This window comes from Bos indicus, chromosome 21, assembly GCF_029378745.1.
Source record: "Bos indicus isolate NIAB-ARS_2022 breed Sahiwal x Tharparkar chromosome 21, NIAB-ARS_B.indTharparkar_mat_pri_1.0, whole genome shotgun sequence".
Taxonomy (NCBI): domain Eukaryota; kingdom Metazoa; phylum Chordata; class Mammalia; order Artiodactyla; family Bovidae; genus Bos; species Bos indicus.
In genome coordinates this window covers 43,244,027-43,263,491 of record NC_091780.1, presented here as the reverse complement: position 1 = coordinate 43,263,491, position 19,465 = coordinate 43,244,027, and the positions used below count along the sequence as shown (strand labels likewise).

At 39.0% G+C, this 19,465-nt stretch overlaps 1 protein-coding gene across 4 annotated transcripts in view; it reads right to left on the bottom strand.

The window, feature by feature from the left end:
• The window catches only part of AKAP6 (A-kinase anchoring protein 6), a 501,454-nt gene that overhangs the window by 123,415 nt on the left and 358,574 nt on the right, over positions 1–19,465 (bottom strand). For all 4 annotated transcript variants that reach the window (XM_070775437.1, XM_019983407.2, XM_070775438.1 and 1 more), the window contains exon 8: positions 15,987–16,135. In XM_070775437.1, coding sequence (XP_070631538.1) covers positions 15,987–16,135 — 149 coding nt within the window. The remainder of the gene's footprint in view (positions 1–15,986; positions 16,136–19,465) is intronic.

Here is a 19,465-nt window from a genome sequence, read left to right as displayed (position 1 = left end):
AATCGGCATCTTATTACCGCCTTGTCCCTGTCTCTACACATGAAATGACTGCTTTTCAAAAAAGTGAACATCTGCTTTTCATAACTTAAACAATTTAATCTTAATAGATCTGTCAAAAAATTAAGGTGTATCTGGTGATGGAGTCTAGACCTAGAATCGTCTATTTTAATTACTTTTCCATAATTTTAAAGTTTTTTGATTAGAACCATAAGCATCCAGGCCAAGGCTTATCATTGGCTAACACGTAGAATGAATTAATAAATGTTTAGTGAATGTCAATGATGGATATAATCGATGTAACCAAAACCTTCAGTAAGACTAAGGTGGTCTAGAGCTGTGCTTTCAAACTTTACTGTGGATATGGCATAGCTGAGAATCCTGTTGAAATGCAGATACTGACTCAGTACTTTTAGGGTTGGGTCTGAGACTGTTTGAAGTAAGTGTTGGCAACTGGCAACCCTGATGCTCCTAGGTCATGCTTTTGGGTAGTAAGGACTTACTTACAAGTATACATGAAATCTTAAATAGTACTAAGAGTACTATTTAAGTACTATTTAAATACTAACAAGCAAAAACCACTGCAACAGGAACCAATAAACCATTAGGCTTTTTAAAAATTCATTCTGTATACCCGTGGCAAATTCATGTTGATGTATGGCAAAACCAACACAATATTGTAAAGTAATTAACCTCCAATTAAAATAAATAAATTTATATTAAAAATAAATTTAAAATAAAAAAATAAAATAAAATTCATTCTGTGAGTGATTGATAAGGAATGACTAATAAGCATTTGCTCACACGGCAGGCACAATCACTTAGAAATATCTCCTGAGTTATGTTTACTGTTTCTCTCCCCTTGTACCCTCTCACATTTTGACCACAAAGACAGGGGAAAGGTGACGTGCCATCCCCCAAATTAGGAGAGTATAATCCTAATACCCATATAGGTGAGAATATCCAGGAGAATATTAAAAGCAAAAGATAAAGGAAGGGAAAGGCTCCCCGCTTCCATCTCAGTGGACTTGGAGAATAAGAATGAAATAAAGGCAAGAGGAGCAGGTGCTCAGATGTGTGTCCCCCTCTCTCTTGGCTTAAGACCTAAAGGGAAAGCCACAAGCACCAGGATGCTTTTCCTGCTACATAGTCTGGGAGATTGCCTTAAACAATGCCCTCACAATAACCTGAGGTAGGGATGTTGCAAAGAGTTGTGGTCAGGACTCCCTTTGCTACTCTGTTCTCTTTCCCCACATGAGACTGTTCTCTCATCCTCCCATGAGGTTTCTGGGAGTTCAGCTGGTGAACTTGACGGAGGCATTACCATGGCAACAGAGACACAATGACCTCTAAGGAGAGCCAGGGGGGCCTCTGAAGCCAGACCTCCGAGAGCTGGCTGGGCCAGTGAAGACTGAGATGAAGCTTAGTCAGCAGGAAATACCTCCTGAACCAAGCCAAGAGGTAACAACACAGCCACAGGCCTCTGTCAGGTACAACCTCATAATGTAATGGCAGGGCAAGACCCATTTCATGGAACCTAACCAGCCTGCATCCAGGGGCCACATTAAGCCAGAGGGCCTCACTGTACCCCAGAATCACAAGATCACATAAGCCCCTTATATTGCTCAGATGCCATTTTGCACAAAAGAAGGGAGAGGAATGGGAAATCTGAAAAACAGCATTTATTCCAAGATGTTGTTCCCTAAAGAAAATGTTAATTTGTTAGAAAAGGCTACAAGTATTGTGTATAAGAGCCTGAACTCTGATCTTAAAACCAGGTTTTTTCTGTTGTTATATCAATGATGTATGTAATTAGGAAGTCTCATAAATTATCAATCAGCAAGTGATAATAAGGGAACCTGTTTTCTTTTCCATATGTGTATGATTAAAAAAGAAGCTTTGACTATGACTAAACAATTCAAGGGCAAGGGGTGAATTTATCTTTGTATCCCTAATGCCCAGGATCAGTTCAGTTCAGTAGCTCAGTTGTATCTGACTCTTTGCGACCCCACAGACTGCAGCACACCAGACTTCCCTGTCTATCACTAACTCCCAGAGCTTGCTCAAACTCATGTCCATTGAGTTGGTGATGCCATCCAACCATCTCATCCTCTGTCATCCCCTTCTCCTCCAGCCTTCAATTTTTCCCAGCATCAGGGTCTTTTCCAAAGAGTCAGTGGCCAAAATATTGGAGTTTCAGCTTCAACATCTGCTGCTACTGCTAAGTCGCTTCAGTCATGTCTGACTCTGTGCGACCTCTTAGACGGCAGCCCACGAGGCTCCCCCATCCCTGGGATTCTCCAGGCAAGAACACTGGAGTGGGTTGACATTTCCTTCTCCAATGCATGAAAGTGAAAAGTGAAAGTGAAGTCGCTCAGCCGTGCCCGACTCTTAGCGACCCCATGGACTGCAACCCACCAGGCTCCTCCATCCATGGGCTTTTCCAGGCAAGAGTACTGGAGTGGGGTGCCATTGCCTTCATCAGTCCTTCCAATGAATATTCAGGACTGATTTCCTTTAGGATGGACTGGTTGGATCTCCTTGCAGTCCAAGTAACTCCCAAGAGTCTTCTCCAACACCACAGTTCAAAAGCTTCAATTCTTCAGCACTCAGCTTTCTTTATAGTCCAACTCTCACATCCATACATGACTACTGGAAAAACCATAGCTTTGACTCTCTGGACCTCTGTCAACAAAGTAATGTCTCTGTTTTTTAATATGCTATCTATGTTGGTCATAGCTTTTCTTCCAAGGAGCATCTTTTAATTTCATGGCGGCAATCACCAGCTGCAGTGATTTTAGAGCCCAAGAAAATAAAGCCTGTCACTATTTCCATTGTTTCCCCATTTTTTGCCATGAAGTGATGGGAATGGATGTCATGATCTTAGTTTTTTGAATGCTGAGTTTTAGGCCAGCTTTCTCACTCTCCTCTTTCACTTTTATCAAGAGGCTCTTCAGTTCCTCTTCACTTTCTGCCATAAGGGGGTATCATCTGCATATCTGAGGTCACTGATATTTCTCCCAGAAATCTTGATTCCAGCTTGCTCTTCATCCAGTCCGGCATTTTGCATGATGTACTCTGCATCTAAGTTAAATAAGCAGGGTGACAATATACAGCCTTGACGTACTCCTTTCCCAATTTGGAACCAGTTTGTTGTTCCATGTCCAATTCTAACTGTTGCTTCTTGACCTGCATACAGATTTCTCAGGAGGCAGGTAAGATGGTCTGGTATTCCCATCTCTTTAAAGAATTTTCCACAGTTTGTTGTGATCTACACAGTCAAAGGCTTTGGCATAATGACCAGGATAGTACTTGATAAATGATGATGAATGAATATAGATAATGAAACCAAAAACTTTTAGTAGGGCAAGAATGACTTCAGAAGAGCAATACATGATAAAGATAATATTTCATCCTCAAATACCAATTGTGATACAGACAGGCTTTCCCATTCATTCTGAAGGTGAGATTTTGCCTTCAGTACACAATGGTACATTTGCTTACTTGAAATGATTATATACAGTATGCTCTCAATTAATGTGAGCTGCCTTTCCATTTCTTTCACATTATGCTTCTATGGTGAAAATTAAAGGAAATTTATGAATAGATTTTAAATAGATGAAAACTACATACAGGATGATAAAATGTTCAGAATCATGGAATTTTTTTTTACTAGCTCTTTACCATGTCTTTACATCCATTGAGCTGTTCCCTCCTGTTACTCTCCCTATCAAAGGACTTAGAACAAAAGCCATTTCTTCCAGTTAAAGGTACCTCGGGCTCATTCTCAGATGATCTTCACTGGAGACCTGCAAGTGCTGAATGAATCTAACACAAATATTCACAATTCCTCCAGTCCAGTCTGTTTTCATCCTAGCTGAGAATACTTAAGCTTGAGTTTGTTAGATATGGTAAATGCTTTGGTTCTTTATTTTGCTTCATTAGTGTAGAATCAGCACTAGTGTTTTTCAAACGACAAATTCTCATCGGGTCCTAATACTGAAAAGCGAAAGCGTTAGTTGCTTCAGTAGTGTCCGACTCTTCGCAACACCGTGGGCTATGGTCCGCCATGCTCCTCTGCCCGTGGAATTTCCCAGGTGAAAATACTGGAGTGGCTTGCCATTCCCTTCTCCAGGGATCTTCCCAACACAGGGATGGAATCTTAATTCTGAAGACAAAAACATATTTTAAGCACTTGTGCCTGATTTCAGATTCTTTGGCATGTGTTCATTCACAGCTTAGGAAAAACCTGACAGTTTTCCAAATTTAAGTGAAATCAAACATATAACTTCGTAACAAATCAGAAATAAATTATAGAATTTCTTTGTTGCTGCTTTTTTTAAATCTTCTGAAGTGACTATAATTTAATGTGCTCATTATAGCAGGAAAATTCTGAGGTAAAGGAAGTAGCTAACTTTCTTCTGTTTATACTGCCTGCAAAGGTATGCTGTAGACTAGTGATTTTATAAAAGTCATCTTCTAAGGAAAATGCCAGCTATTACACAGAAAAACAGAAAACATCATAGATGAGTGAATTATCAAGGGTAGCACAGAACTAGTTAGTTCTATAACCCTTTGCAGAATATGCTGATTCCATCCGCTGATTTCAGAACCAGGTACTTTTCCTTGAAGTCCTCATGACAAATGACCTCTCTTTAAAAGAGAGACAAAGATGATTGAAATTGTGGCAAATAGTTCAGAACCTTTCTTTTAAGGGCTATGAGTATAGGAACTGCTCTTTTGGAAGGATTTTCCTTTTAAAATTTTCTTTGTAAATGTGCTTGGGTTCCCGTCAACTGATTGATACAAATATATAATCTCCTAGACGTTAAAAGGTCTCAAAGCATACCTTTTCAGTACTCTATGAATACATTATACTCTATGAAAATGTTACAAAGCAGACTTGTACACTATTCTAAGACAGTGTTATAAATCAAACACATTACCAAAGTGATATTCTTTTGGATATTTTTCCTTTAAATTGCCATATTCCTGAAGGTTTCACAATAAAAGAGTTGGACATTCTATTGCAGATATAATATTACCAGTTTTGGAGCTTTATAAGCACAATCATGTAATGAGGAGAAAAAGTCTTCTAAATCAAAGTCAGGTTTTGTTAGATAAATATAGAATTATGTGTTCATTTCAGCGTCTGAAATTCTAATAAAGACAGAGACAAGTTATGGAAAGAAATAAACATGCAATTTTTTTCTTTAGTGTTTTTTATTTCTAAATTTGGGCTAACTACTATGATAATTGCCAAAAGTATTTCCCAATATCTTGTCCATCGTTTTCTCTAACTTTTTCAGGTTTAAAAAAAAAAAAAAGATTCCAGGATTTTTCACCATGGAAATAAAATACTAACAAGACTGTTTAGTATCAATTTTTACAGATTGGATAGCAACATATTATTTGTGAGGCTGGCACAGTTTAAAAAATGATCCTTCCTCTAAACCCTGGTGGGACTTATGTTTGACCAGCTAAGTGTTTGAATACATAAATGCATTCAGCCTTTGGTATTTAAAGTGAGCATCATTAACTCAACATTTCAACTTAAACTTTGCTTAAAAGATAAAGTTTCACCCAAGTGAAATCAATGGAAGGTGTGTGTGAATATATGAGGTTCCAGCTTGGTCCACCAAGGAATTTTGATTAAATCAGACTCCAAATGAAGAAATCATCAAAATAGAGCAACCAATAGTTGAAGAAAAGATAATACTAAAAAGGCCTGGAAGCTTTTCTACTAAGGCTGAGTAATACATATTTTGGAGCATTTAAGTATCCATCTTTTGTAAACTTAATAGTTCCTTTCACATGAACATATCCAAAAACACAAGATCAGTTCCTGAGATACCAGCTTGTGTATGTTGGAATTTCTGTTAAGTGATCCAATTTTCCTAGCTTCTTTAGCATATTGATTCTTTCCCCAAATATTCACTAAGTGTTCACTGTTTGCATTATTTGCTCAAGGAAGTTTGCCTCTGGTTTTCAAAAAAGACACTAAAGGTAATGGTAGCAAAATCTCATAAAAATACACTTTAATATTATTAAAGGAAAACACTAATAACTGATTAGAATTTCCCATCATCCTCTATGCCATGTGTCATGTAAGCACAGGAGGGAGATAAAAGAGTGGCACCTAGTCCAATCACATTATCATTAAAGAATAAAATTTAGCTTTCCAGACATGAAATCTGATATGCACAGTTGCATGTAGAATCCCTTTCCACTCTAAACATATTAAAGTGTGGACACTAATTTACTATTTTGAATGAAAATTCATGAGCCACTTCCTCATGAGAAAAGCAGCCTGCCTTTGCCATTAATAAATAAAAAGGAATATGGAGTTCTTTCCAGTAGTAATTTTCTCAATTCTCATATACACCCATGTACATGTGAAAATGTCTAAGAAAAATAAAATCAATCCTACAGATTTGTTAACGATAGGTCCCACTTTCTCATGGTCTCATGGACTGTTCATAAACTCTTGCTATTAAAATACAATCCATAAAGCAAAAAAATTCTAACCTCCAAGATTAGCCATAAAATTAGAAGTATTAATGTAAGTTTCTGGATATTTCTAGAAGATTCTGTTAGGCTGTCAGGAAGTCAAAACTCTCTCTAAATTTTCAGATAATACACTGGACTAAGTTCTAGCCAAAGAACTTGAAAACATTCTGAAAAATTTAGAAATGGTAGTGATTCTAAGACAAATGTGAGAACCCATATATCTAAAGACAAAGCAAGAGATAATGTTTAAAAAAGAGAGAGAGATAAACCTTCCTAAGTCATTGTCCATGTGTTAGAGGGTCTGGATCCAGACTTGCTTCTGGCACACTGCTGAGGGTTAGGCAGCTCAGCCTTTTGTAAAAAGTCTAGTCTATCCTATAACTCCCTGGTTTTCAAAGATTTAATAAGCAATAGAGAGTATTTGAGGAGGGTATGGCAAACCACTCCAGTATTCTTGTCCAGAGAATCCCCACAGACAGAGGAGCCTGGTGGGCCATAGTCCATGGAGTCACAAAGAGTCAGACATGATTGAGTGACTAAGCATAGCACAGAGAATATTCACCCTCAAGGTTAGGGCAGGGGATAAAAATGTGTGTGCTCAGTCACTCCAGTCGTGGCTGACTCTTTGAGACCCCACAGACTATAGTCCACCAGATTCCCCTGTCCATGGTATTTCCCAGGCAAGAATACTGGAGTGGGTTGCCATCCTCCTCCAGGGGATCTTCCCAACCCAGGGATCGAACTCATGTCTCCTGTCTCACGTGTCTGCTGCATTGGCAGGTGGATGCTTTACCAGTGCGCCACCTGGGAAGCTCAGGAGGTAAATAACATAGGAATAACTCTCTGTCACCTAATCTCTAACAAAATCTTTGTGGAAGAATTACTATGGAGATCTCTCCCAGTATGACTTCATCTATCCTGTAAATTGGCTCTTAACTGAACTGTGCTTTGACATCACTTCTGCAGCCTACATCAAAAAACTGCCTTGGGAATTTGGTTTCTCTTACGAAAGTATTAGCTGCTCAGTCATGTCCGACTCTTTGTGACTCCATGGACTGTAGTCCTCCAGGCTCCTCTGTCCATGAGATTTCTCAGGCAAGAATACTGGGGTGGGTTGTCATTCCTTTCCCCAGGAGATCCTCCCAACTCAGGGATCAAACTCAGGTCTCTTGCATTGCAGGCAGGTTCTTAACCATCTGAGGCACCAGGGAAGAGATGGAGTATCACAGAGGCCTGTCTTCTCCTGAAAGAACTACAGGAGAAATCCGTCCCAGGACTCAGTGTGTTTCCCCAGATATATATTATTTTTAATCTTAGGACACTATGAATTTTCTGATGGATGAGATTTCACTCTTTTCTTTGGATGTGGAAAGCTTAGAGCCCAATCATTGCCCTTCTTGAGGACATGCACAGAAGATGCACTTTTTTGTTTTCTGGTACACATTTTACTTTTACCTAACTGACTTCAGTCAAATGTTTATTCTATTTTATTGTAAATATTTTTGGTAAGTTGACTTTAATCCTTTGTGAAAGTGATGTGGGAATGCATAAAAGAATACATTTTAAAGAAAAGAGTTAAGCTCTGCACATTAAAATGAGGTAGATTAGATTTGTTTTAGACTCTCTCATACCTCTTTCCTTCTTTAATTGACCCCATAAACTTTCCAAAGCAGCACAGAAATTGTTTCAGCATTGTTAAGATGGAAAGGAGTTATACAAATAAATAAATAGTTGACTTTACTCTTAACTTTGAAATAATACTTCCCCAGTAATTATGCCACTACTTCTCTAGTTCATCCTTTGTTGGCTCTTGGTATGGATGGCATTAGATTACTGAAGTGGAAGACTGTCTAGGTCTAAAATTAGTTTAATGTATTTGAACATTAGAAGCATATGATATTATGATCCCAAATGAATACATTTATACTGGTGAGATTCTTTTTACAGCCAGGAAGACTTATTTTAATAATCATAGTGCACAGAATATCAGTTTTTCAGAAGGTAGTCAGGCACTTTTTGCTCCTTTGGCTACAGGATGCATTGTGATCTTACTATGTGATAATACCAGAACACAACAGAAGGAGCAAAAAGAACCTGAACTGAACACTGATCAGTTGTTCATTAGTTTGAGACAGGATAAAAATCAGGGGAAGAAAGTAGAAATGCAGGGTGGAAATACGGTCGCCTTGGATTGTCTAGTGATTTATCTGGGAGAGTGTTCCCAACATTAGTACACAGTTTATGACTGCTGCTGCTAAGTCGCTTCAGTAGTGTCCGACTCTGTGCGATCCCATAGATGGCAGTCCACCAGGCCCCGCTGTCCCTGGGATTCTCCAGGCAAGAACACTGGAATAGGCTGCCATTTCCTCCTCCAATGCATGAAAGTGAAAAGTGAAAGTGAAGTCGCTCAGTCATGTCCGATTCTTCGCGACCCCATGGACTGCAGCCTACCAGGCTCCTCCATCCATGGGATTTTCCAGGTAAGAGTACTGGAGTGGGGTACCATTGCCTTCTCTGCAGTTTATGACTGGTGTGTACCAAAAAGAAAACATTTTATTAATATGCAACAATGTTCCAAAAACAACCATAGAGCAGAATTCAAAATATTCATTGAGAGAAAGAGAATATGAGTGAGCATGAATGTTCACCCAGCTGTACAAGGATATTTTTGGCCTTTGGCTCAACAGAAAACCAGAAAGATCATCCTATTGCAGTGAAATCCAGAGGCGATTACACCCCTTCTGAGGTATTTGAAGTCATTCAGTATATCTTATTGCTTATTTGATCTTTAATCAAGTAATGTTTTAAATAGTGACATATTTGCTTTCATCTGTCAACACTATTCCTCTTGGGAGTGCTATATATGTATACGTGTGTGTGTGTACATTATCACAATGATTTAGGAATACTTCATTTCCTAAAGGAAAATGGATTTATTTTTACTGCCAAACTTTTAACCTTTCGTCTAGTTAAAGTTCATTTAGTTCAACCTGCTGTGCTTGGAAATAACCTGTGTATACTGTTCGTATTTGAAAGTAAAATTTACTCGAAAACGTTACATGATGTGGGACGAATACTTCTACATTCTTACAGAGAACAAACCTTGACTACATAATCACCTGTGGACATTGCCCAAATTCCCCCTCAGCCAGAGGCTGGCATATGACTGAGACTGAAGTATCTTCTAGAACTTTACACAAGAACAGAAGGCTCTTTGAAATTCCCTCTGGAGCACCGGAAGCAGAGTCAGGAAACATCTCCCTACTCTTCTACTCCATATTATTATTTATAGTAACCCTTAATATGTGTGCACACTCATGCATACACATGCACACACACATATCCCTACATGATGTTGTTGTTTAGTAACTCAGTTGTGTCCATCCGACTCTTTGTGACCCCATGGACTATAGCATGCCAGGTTTCCCTGTCCTTCACCATCTCTCAGAGTTTGCTCAAACTCATATCCACTGAATCAGTGATGCCAGCCAACCATCTTGTCCTCTTTCGTCCCCTTTTCCTCCTGCCTTCAGTCTTTTCCAGCATCAGGGTCTTTTCAATGAGTCTGCTCTTCACATCAGGTGGCCAAAGTATTCTGATCTTTAATTTTTAATCCTGTATGCTCTCTCTCCTCCTTTAAGAATTTAGACAAGAGAAAATATACACCCCTAAAAAATTTTTCTTTATGTAGTTGAAAGCAATCTGAGCAGACCTAATGCATTCTAATATCTGGAATCAGAAGGTTCCACCAGCAGCTTGAAGACAGAAAATAGTCAACAGTAATTCTCAATTCCTGCTAATCAAGATATCACATTGGAATTGTCAATGCTATGGTTTTATTTTGGGTTTCCCAGGAAGCACCAATGGTAAAGAACTCACCTGCCAATGCAGGTAGACTTAAGAGATGTGAGTTTGACCCCTGGGGTGGGAAGTTCCCCTGGAGAAAGGCACAACCACCCACTCTGGTATTCTTGCCTGGAGAATCCCATGCGCAGTAGAGCCTGGCAGGCTGCAGTAGAGCCTGGCAGTCCATAGGGTCACACAGAGTCATGACATGACTGAAGTGACTTGGCACACACACAAATTTTATTTTAAAAGACTTGTATAATACAGCCTGAAAGATTCTAGCTGAAATAAAAATGTTCCTATTAGCCATATCTTTCAAAATGAGCATTCTTAAAGAGATTGCTATGTCCACCTGGGGTAGGTTTTGTGGGGACACGCTACCACAAGGTAAGCTCCCACCTTCCTCAGCCCCTGCTACCTCATACTCACCATACTGTCCTTGTTCGTGGTTGAGGAGCCCAAGACATCCCTGAGCTTCAGATCTGCTTCCTGGGCATTTCTACTTGGATGTTCTGCAGACCATAAAAAAGAACTTTGTCCCAAACAGTCGGTTCCTCTCAGGCCCCCTTGCTCCTCCCTTGCATTGAATACCATGTCCATTGGTGCAAAAGCCTGAAACATGGAGGTCTGTCTTAAACCCCACCTCCCTTAATGCCCCTCATCCACTCAGGGACCAGGTTCTGTCTTCAATTTCCTTCCTTCAGTTTCCATTCCTGCTGTCTTCAGGCCAGAACAGTTTCTCACTTGGATGACTGGAATAGCTTCTTAACCAAGCACTGTCTAGTCTTGCCCATGCCAGTCCATTCTCCAGAGTGCCGCCAGAATACTGTTTTAAAATTGCCAACCTATTCTTGCTGGAATCCCTGACTGGTTCCAGCTGTCTGTACACATCGCCTCTGCTGTGGGAAACACTGGCTGTCACCTTTGACCCTGGGCCAGCCTCAGTGACACTTCTCCTGGCAGGCGTTCCTGATTTACATGCCCTGCCACTCTTTGCATCCCACTGCCTCTACAACCCCAGTGCCTAACAGAGCCTGCTCAACAATCATGAAATGCTCAATGACACAGAAATCATTTGAATCTAAGTCTTCTTATTTTCTTTCTCTCCCCACATTAGAATGGCCCTTTTCCTCTCTCTTACTTGCCTCATCCAAGGCTTATCAACTCTTTCTGGCTTTAGCCTCCAATCTAGTCTCCACATCTCCCATTAATTTCTAATCTATTACTGTTCTCCACCTTCAGACTCTCCAATTTAGTACATCTGGAGTGGGACCCAGAATTTGCAATTTCTAACAGATTCCCAGGAGATACTAATGCTGATGGTCTAGAGATCATTCTTTGAAAACCACTGGAGCAATGATCTCAACTGGCAGTGGGCATCAAGTATAATATATCTTGGTCCACTCCTGCTTCCTGAATCAGAATTTTGAGGGAGGTGAGATGGGCAGGCAGTTTCAACTTAAAAGTTCCCTAAGAAATCTTGATGCATCCTAGTTAAGAACCATGAACTCAGTGATTAACTCCAGGATCTCAACTTCATTTTCTTCCTAAGCCTTATTTTACACTACTCCCTCTGACTTTCTACCTTGCTCTCCAGTCATATGGAACAGCAAGCAGCATAATGATTTCACACCCTTGTTCCCTCTGAGCACTAGATTCCTTTTAGTTTTTCATTTATGCACCAGCATTCACTGGGCACCTAGCACACTCCAGGAGGCAGCGCATAGTGTGGTGAATGTGACAGACATGGCCCTGCCTCATGGAGTTCACATGTTGTTTGCTCTAAGCTTCCTTGGAACCCTCTGCCTCCCCTTCTTCATGATACAGAGAAATACTGGTTTAATGCTGCTCTCTTGATAGACGGTAAATTTCATGAAGGTAGGGACTATGGTCTGTCTGTCTTTGTAAGTGCTCAATACATGTTTGTTCAGCTTAAATTGGAAAATTCTTCCCCTGACCTAGCCCTCTTCCAAAAATCACCTCCAGAGTCCCGTCTCTCTCTATCATTCCTGACCTGCTCCAATTCTCCCCACCACCATCAGAACTGAGCACCACCTTCCCTGAGCTTACCTTCCTGCTCCCTACTCCAAGAAGATTCCTAACTCATCACTTTGACCCTTCATTCTATGTTGTTTATGGATCTGGTTCCTCCTACTAAATAAACTGTGGGCTTCTCAAGGGCAGGGACCATTTCATTTTTGCCTTTTAAACTCTGCACTTCATAAAGGAGGTATTTAATATTTGTCAAATTAATGAATTTCATTTTTTCACTTAAGCCTGCTTTGCAGTGTTTTTGTCCAAACTTCTTGTTGCTTAAATGAAATTGCCTTAAGACTCTTCCATTTCTCTATAGTAGGACAATACCATAATTCAAATTTCATATACCGTATGGAACATGCATAACATGTGATTTAGGGGTAAAAAAGTTTATCAAAGGTCTGAGCTAAATTTCCAGAGACAGGGCAAAGTGTGGCTTCATGGACTGTTCACTGCATCACGACTCAGGGCTCTGAGGCGAGGTCCTGGACAAGCCAGTCACCCAGGCTTTTTGCCTCCCAGTTCTATTATTTATAAACTAAACAAAAGACATGCTTTGTAATCTACTCTAAGTCTTGACAGGAAGTAGGATACTACTTACTAAAATAAACAAGATTTTGAAATTCATTATAAAAATGAAATCAGACAAGCCCTTAATAGAAGGAGGTGTCAGAAAGACAGATGGTTATACTTCACAAAATTTACAAAAGAGTGTTCTTGATGAAATCTGCTCAGAAAATTGTGCCATGCACATAGTATGCCTTCAGTGAATATTTATTGGATGAAAGAAACAAAACAATTTACAAGCTTTCATTTAAATCAACAGGAGTCAAAAGCACCAACCTGCTCCCTTTGAGAATCACCAGTGACTCAAGCAGGAGAAGGCAATGGCACCCCACTCCAGTACTCTTGGCTGGAGAATCCCATGGACGGAGGAGCCTGGTAGGCTGCAGTCCATGGGGTCGCTAAGAGTCAGATATGACTGAGCGACTTCACTTTCACTTTTCACTTTCACTCATTGGAGAAGGAAATGGCAACCCACTCCCATGTTCTTGCCTGGAGAATCCCAGGGACGGGGGAGCCTGGTGGGCTGCCGTCTGTGGGGTCGCAGAATCGTACACGACTGAAGTGACTTAGCAGCAGCAGCAGCAGTAACTCAAGCACTGTAGATCCCTCCAGGAAGTGACGGTTCCCCACTTTGCCACTTAGGAACCAGTGCCCAGTGTCTCCCACAGAGGGACACACTCTGTTCCTACAGCTCACACAGCTTCACATACCATCAGGGAAATCTTCCCACCACACATATTCATGATTGTCAAACACACATTTCATGCTTGTCCACAAGCTGTGTTAAATCACCTTGATATGCACCTTTTCATCAAGCCAGAGAGGTTATAAATTCATTTCTAAACCATATTTTGGTTACACAAAAATCTTAGACATTTAAGATCTCCATTCAATCTAGCAGCTGAGTCTTCCCTGGAGTAACCTTATACGTTTTTCAACTACATATTCTCCTTTGCATCGACATAGGCTGGAGGAGGAAATAAAAACATACGGATTGTATCACCAACTTAATGTTCTCTTCAGTGGACTGGATATCTATCTGCATACGGAATGAAGACCCTAGAAGGCCCACATTATTCCCACAATATCTTATCAGAAACAATGCTCATTCTAGGTAACAAAAGGAACTGTTAATGAAGTTTATGTATCATTGGAGCAGATAATTTTAGAAGGCTGTGTTCTTAAGGTTTCAGAATTACAGATTCAACTGTGGGAGCAAAGGGTCTTAGGAGCAGGACACCCCAGATAACCTCACCCACATACATTTCTCAAACAATGGTTTTCTGTATGTAAACAAAACAGAAAGGAGTATATGGTTTTTGTCCTTAGTATTAAATAGCTGCCTTTTCTTCAGCACACTCTTACATTTCCTCACAATGCACAGCCTTCAGCACCCTAAGGAGCATAAACAAAGAATATCAGGCAAGTTCACCTACTCCCACTTCACAGAACAATGCTTGCTGTTAACTAAGCCATTTCCAGGGCAGATTTATGATTTGCGGAGCCCAGAGTAAATACTCAGGTTGGGCCCTTGGAATCTGAGGTCAGAAGCATGCGGTACCCGTTCAATCCCTAGGGCTTTTAGAAAACATGAAAATGTGACCTAAAGTTTGTGGTGGTGGGTACACCAGGGACTATTTAGGCATTTAGAGAAATTAAAGCACGTTAAGGCCTCAAAACAGCTTATTGTTCACACTCGAATATTTAACCTTTTCTAATTTGCTGTCATGCTTTTCCTCTTGTGAATAAATGTCTTTTGAATCATAGAAGATGAATCAAATACATGCTTACATGTCTATATATAAAAAATATCTTAAAAGAGCAACAAATTGTATAGATAGGTAAATTTTAAAAGTTAAAAAGCCCTTGCCCATTTCCTAAAAAGAATTACAACTCGAATTCTTTTCTTGCATTCTTAGACCTCGGGTTATATCACAAGACAGAATTTGTAACCTGTGTTGGTAATTTATCCTCAAAATCTGAACGAGAATTTTAAGTCATATCAGAACTATAAGCATGTAAGAGAAAAAAGAAAGCAAGTGCAGGGAGAGACTTCCTTCTTTTGAAGGAATATTTTGGCTAGAGTTACTCCCCGTAGGTTTATACTATGCTGTTAACATGTTATGGAACTTGGGGGAACAGTTTCTCTCCCTTGTTGTCTGGCTAAGTATAAAAGCAAAATAGGTTACTTTTTCCATTTTAATGAGTATAATTATTACCAAGTCATTAAAATTATGAAATGATTAAATTTCATTGTATTCTTTTACTCTTTAATAATCACCTACTAAATATTAAAACTGAACCAGAAAAGAATTTTTTAAATAATAGTATTTTATAAATCTCATATATGTATTATATATACATATATATATGTACATACACACACACACACAGAATGTTTGCATAATTTTGAAGTAATTTGGAAATATTTGAAGGCATAACTTAACTATTCAGTAGCATGGGTAGTTAGTATAATATAAATACAGCCATAGATCTCAGGCTGAATGAAACTGTTGGTGGGTCATTGAAGTTGCTGGGTCGTTTCATGTAACACAGACAATAAGCACCAGTCCAACATTCCACTTGACATCATGTGATGCTAACCAGTTAGTCCATAGTCCCTAAACAATTATTAAATATCTATATTTTCAAAAAATTATGTTCTACCAGTTTCCAGTGAGGTTCTGGTGTTTAAAATTTGCTTAGATGGACTTTAAACTATGAGGTTTAAAGAGAGGGAAATACACTGAGAAAATTATAGGCACAATGTAGTGACAGAAATGCTCAGCAAATCACAAGACTGTTTCGAACAAATAATACCAAAGTTAGGAAGTCCTGGGTGAGATGACAGGCTGATAAAATCCGTAGTCTTCAATTCTGGTATGAATGGAAAAGAACATAAATACCTTGTCTATTGCACTTCTCTTGCTAGCTTGGGAGGAAATGCCCACCTAACACCGACCAGTAGAACATCATTGAAAAAAGTAGAGATTAATGAGAATAAAACAACAAAAAGAATAGTTCCCTACCCATTGCCTCCTCCTGAATGAACTTTTGACATATCAGCAAACTCTTCTTTCCGTTTGCTGCTGCTGGTATACTGCTCGCTGTACAGCTTGAGGGACATCTGCTCAACAGCATCTCTTTGTGCTTCCAGGTAGCATAGTTGAACCTCAGCCTGGAGAGAGAAACAAAGAGGAATGGCTGTTTTAATCTGGAAAGAATGCATTTCAAGTGAGGTGTAACAACACAGAGAATGGGAATTGTTCACATCATTATACCGCTCCTTTTCGCTCGGATTTAATGGGATCAGCTGGGCATATTACAGAATTATATTTTAGATCTGAATCTTATAAGTTCCTCCTTAAAATATAACCTGAGTAAATGAACTCTCAGAAGACTCAGTAAATATCACAATATATCCCTGAGATCATAATACTGTATGATGAGACTTTATATAAAAATTCTGTGAAATTCCTTAATAATATTCTTCCTCGTACTGCCACATATGTAACATTTATTTTTTTTTAAAGAGTCCCCTTCCAACCCATACATTTGCATGGACACATACTCTGGATGCTTCTCGTTATCTTCACCCTGAGGAGAATAAAAAAGCCTAGTACTAATTCAATACCTCTTCAATAGGGATAAGACTTCCTACATTACTTTTTTTTGGTTCTTTGTATTTTGTCTTAATAATTTTAAAATAGAAAGAACCGTGATTTTGCTTACATGCAGGCTTGAATTGTTAAATTTTTCATAGATACTTGGGGCTCACTGTACTAAAAGGAGAGGTAGTAAGTTCATCATGCTGTTTTCTATCAAACCAAGGCCAAAAGAATGCTGAATAATATTTGGCAAGGAAATGTATTGAAGAGATGCTTTATTTATTGCAGCTGTTGTGATCCCTGTGGCTTTAGAGTTCCCCAGAACACGAGATAAAACGGGGAATGAAGTCTTCTCAGTGGCGTGCTTGCCTGTGGTGAAGGAAAAAGGCCAGTGCCGAGTACATGTGTGCTGTGGACCAAAGGAGCTCTTAAGGTCTTTTTGTGTGCTTCACTAAATCCCACACACCCATTAACATTTCTCAACAGTCTTAAAATGTCTACTTCTTTATTATTTAATTATATACTCTCCTACAGAAAGACCAAGTCTGGGTCAGTTGCTGGGTAGTTGCCAGATTTCCATAACATGTAGGAAAAGCAGAGTCAGAGATGACCTTCTATTCTTCATGTCCATGGCCAACCGAGGCCTCTTGCACACTCTCTGGTTTTATAGATGCAATCGTGGGGAAAAAAAAAAAAAGAGTGTCATAAAATAGCAGCTGCTTAAAAGGGCGAATCAGGACTCTGTAAAGGAAATGGGTAGCTTATGAAATGGAAGATCTCAAATCACTCTAGAATTTGTATTTTGTTCTTTTCCACAGGAGCGAATTATGAATGCTCTAGATATTGAGGAAGAACTTAAAAAATACTAAAATCACTATATTCATGTAACTGAAGTTTCCACAATCTATGTATTGGTTCATGTAACCTTTTTTTGTCCAAACTAATTGACTTGCATAAGGATTAAGAATTACGTCAAACACTATAAACTAAGAATAACGTTACATGGAGTATTTTCAGTATGGGAAGAAAGGGTGTGGCTGGTGGAAAGCACGAAGGAAATACTAAATCTAGTGTTAGTCAGCCTATTTATTAACAGATGGAGAAAGAGAAGGCATGGAGCATATTAATGACAACACAGAAGAGTGCCGACTCAGAGGTTTGCAGGTATCACAGAATTTGAAGAAATATCTAGAGACCTAAGAATATTGTTTAATGGTTGGGGGGGAGAAAATGAAACTGAATATAGGGAGTCAATGATTAGAAAAAAACATTAGACAATAGAAATGTATTGGTTCTATATCTTTTAATGAAGTATACAATATTCCCAAGCAACTAAATATGAGATCACTGAGAGATACTGAACAGTAGTCAAAGAACTTAATACAACTAGAGATTATCATACTAAGCGAAGTTATAAAGTGAAAGACAAATACCATATGATATCACTAAAATATGAACAAATGAACCTCTCTACAAAACAGAAACAGATTCATAGACACAGAGAACAGACTTGTGGTGGCCAAGGAGGAGGGGGGAGGAGAGGGATGAACTAGGAGTTTGGGGTTGGCAGACGCAAAATATTACATGTAAAATGGATAAACAACAAGGTCTTAGTGTTTAGCACAGAGACCTGTATTCAATATCCTGTGATAAACCATAATGGAAAAGAATATTAAAAAAGAATGCATATAAGTAAATAACCGAGCCACTTTGCTGTACAGCAGAAACTGGCACAACATTGTAAATCAACTATACTTCAATCAAAAGTAGTGATAAAATAATTTTTAAAGAGAACTTAAAAACAAATGTCTTTCCAAATGCTATCCCCACCCCTCCCCTTCTCAACACCATGGGATAATGAGGAGACATCCCACACAAATTATTCTTTTGGAAATCCCATTAAAATAATGAATCTGCACCATTACATGCCAAAGCGGCATGTCTGATCCCTAGAGGTCCCTGTTAGTTTTTAACCACCCTAAGGTAGCACACTATACCACTACTTGTTTTTGGTAAAAATCTCATGAATGTGTACCACTGGTCACAAAAAGCAACGTAAAGAGGGAGGTCAACTTCATATAGACTCATCACTACCATGGAAAAATAACTGAAGCTCAGCCCTTTGAGATCCTTGGCCATTTCTGTGCACAAGGGTAATACCTCTTGTGTGACACGGATTTCTAGAAGGGAATTCAGAGAACAATGCTGAGAGCAACCGGAGAAACAATTAGTCACCTTACAAAAATGACTGAAATGCTGTGATCTAAGACTTTTACTGCACAATATCTCATAGGCATTTGACATAGGAAACCTCCCTGTGCTAAAAAGGAGATGAATTAGATGGCCCAGCTTTTCCTATCCATCTACATTTCTATCTCTGCTTTCAGTGATTCATTTCAAAACGTGATGATAAAAATAGAACCAAAGTTGTTTCTTTGGCTAAGGTTGAATGACTTTGCCAGTCTAAATCTACCTACGAACTGCCTTAACTTTTTCTCATACTGTATTTTACTCTACAGATAATTTTTTAGAAGAAAGATTTGGACAAATTATAGTTCTTAAAAAAAGAGTCACACTGAATCTTTGATTAAAATAATTTCATCTTTTGAAGCAATAGTTAGAATGAGACATGAAACAATGAACTGGCTTAACATTGGGAAAGGAGTACATCGAGGCTGTATAGTCTCACACTGCTTATTTAACTTATATGCAGAGTACATCACGTGAAACGCTGGGCTGGATGAAGCACAAGCTGGAATTCAGATTGCCGGGAGAAATACCAATAACCTCAGATATGCAGATGACACCACTCTTATGGCAGAAAGCAAAGAGGAACTAAACAGCCTCTTGATGGTCAAAAAGGAGAGTAAAAAAGCTGGTGTAAAACTCAACATTCAAAA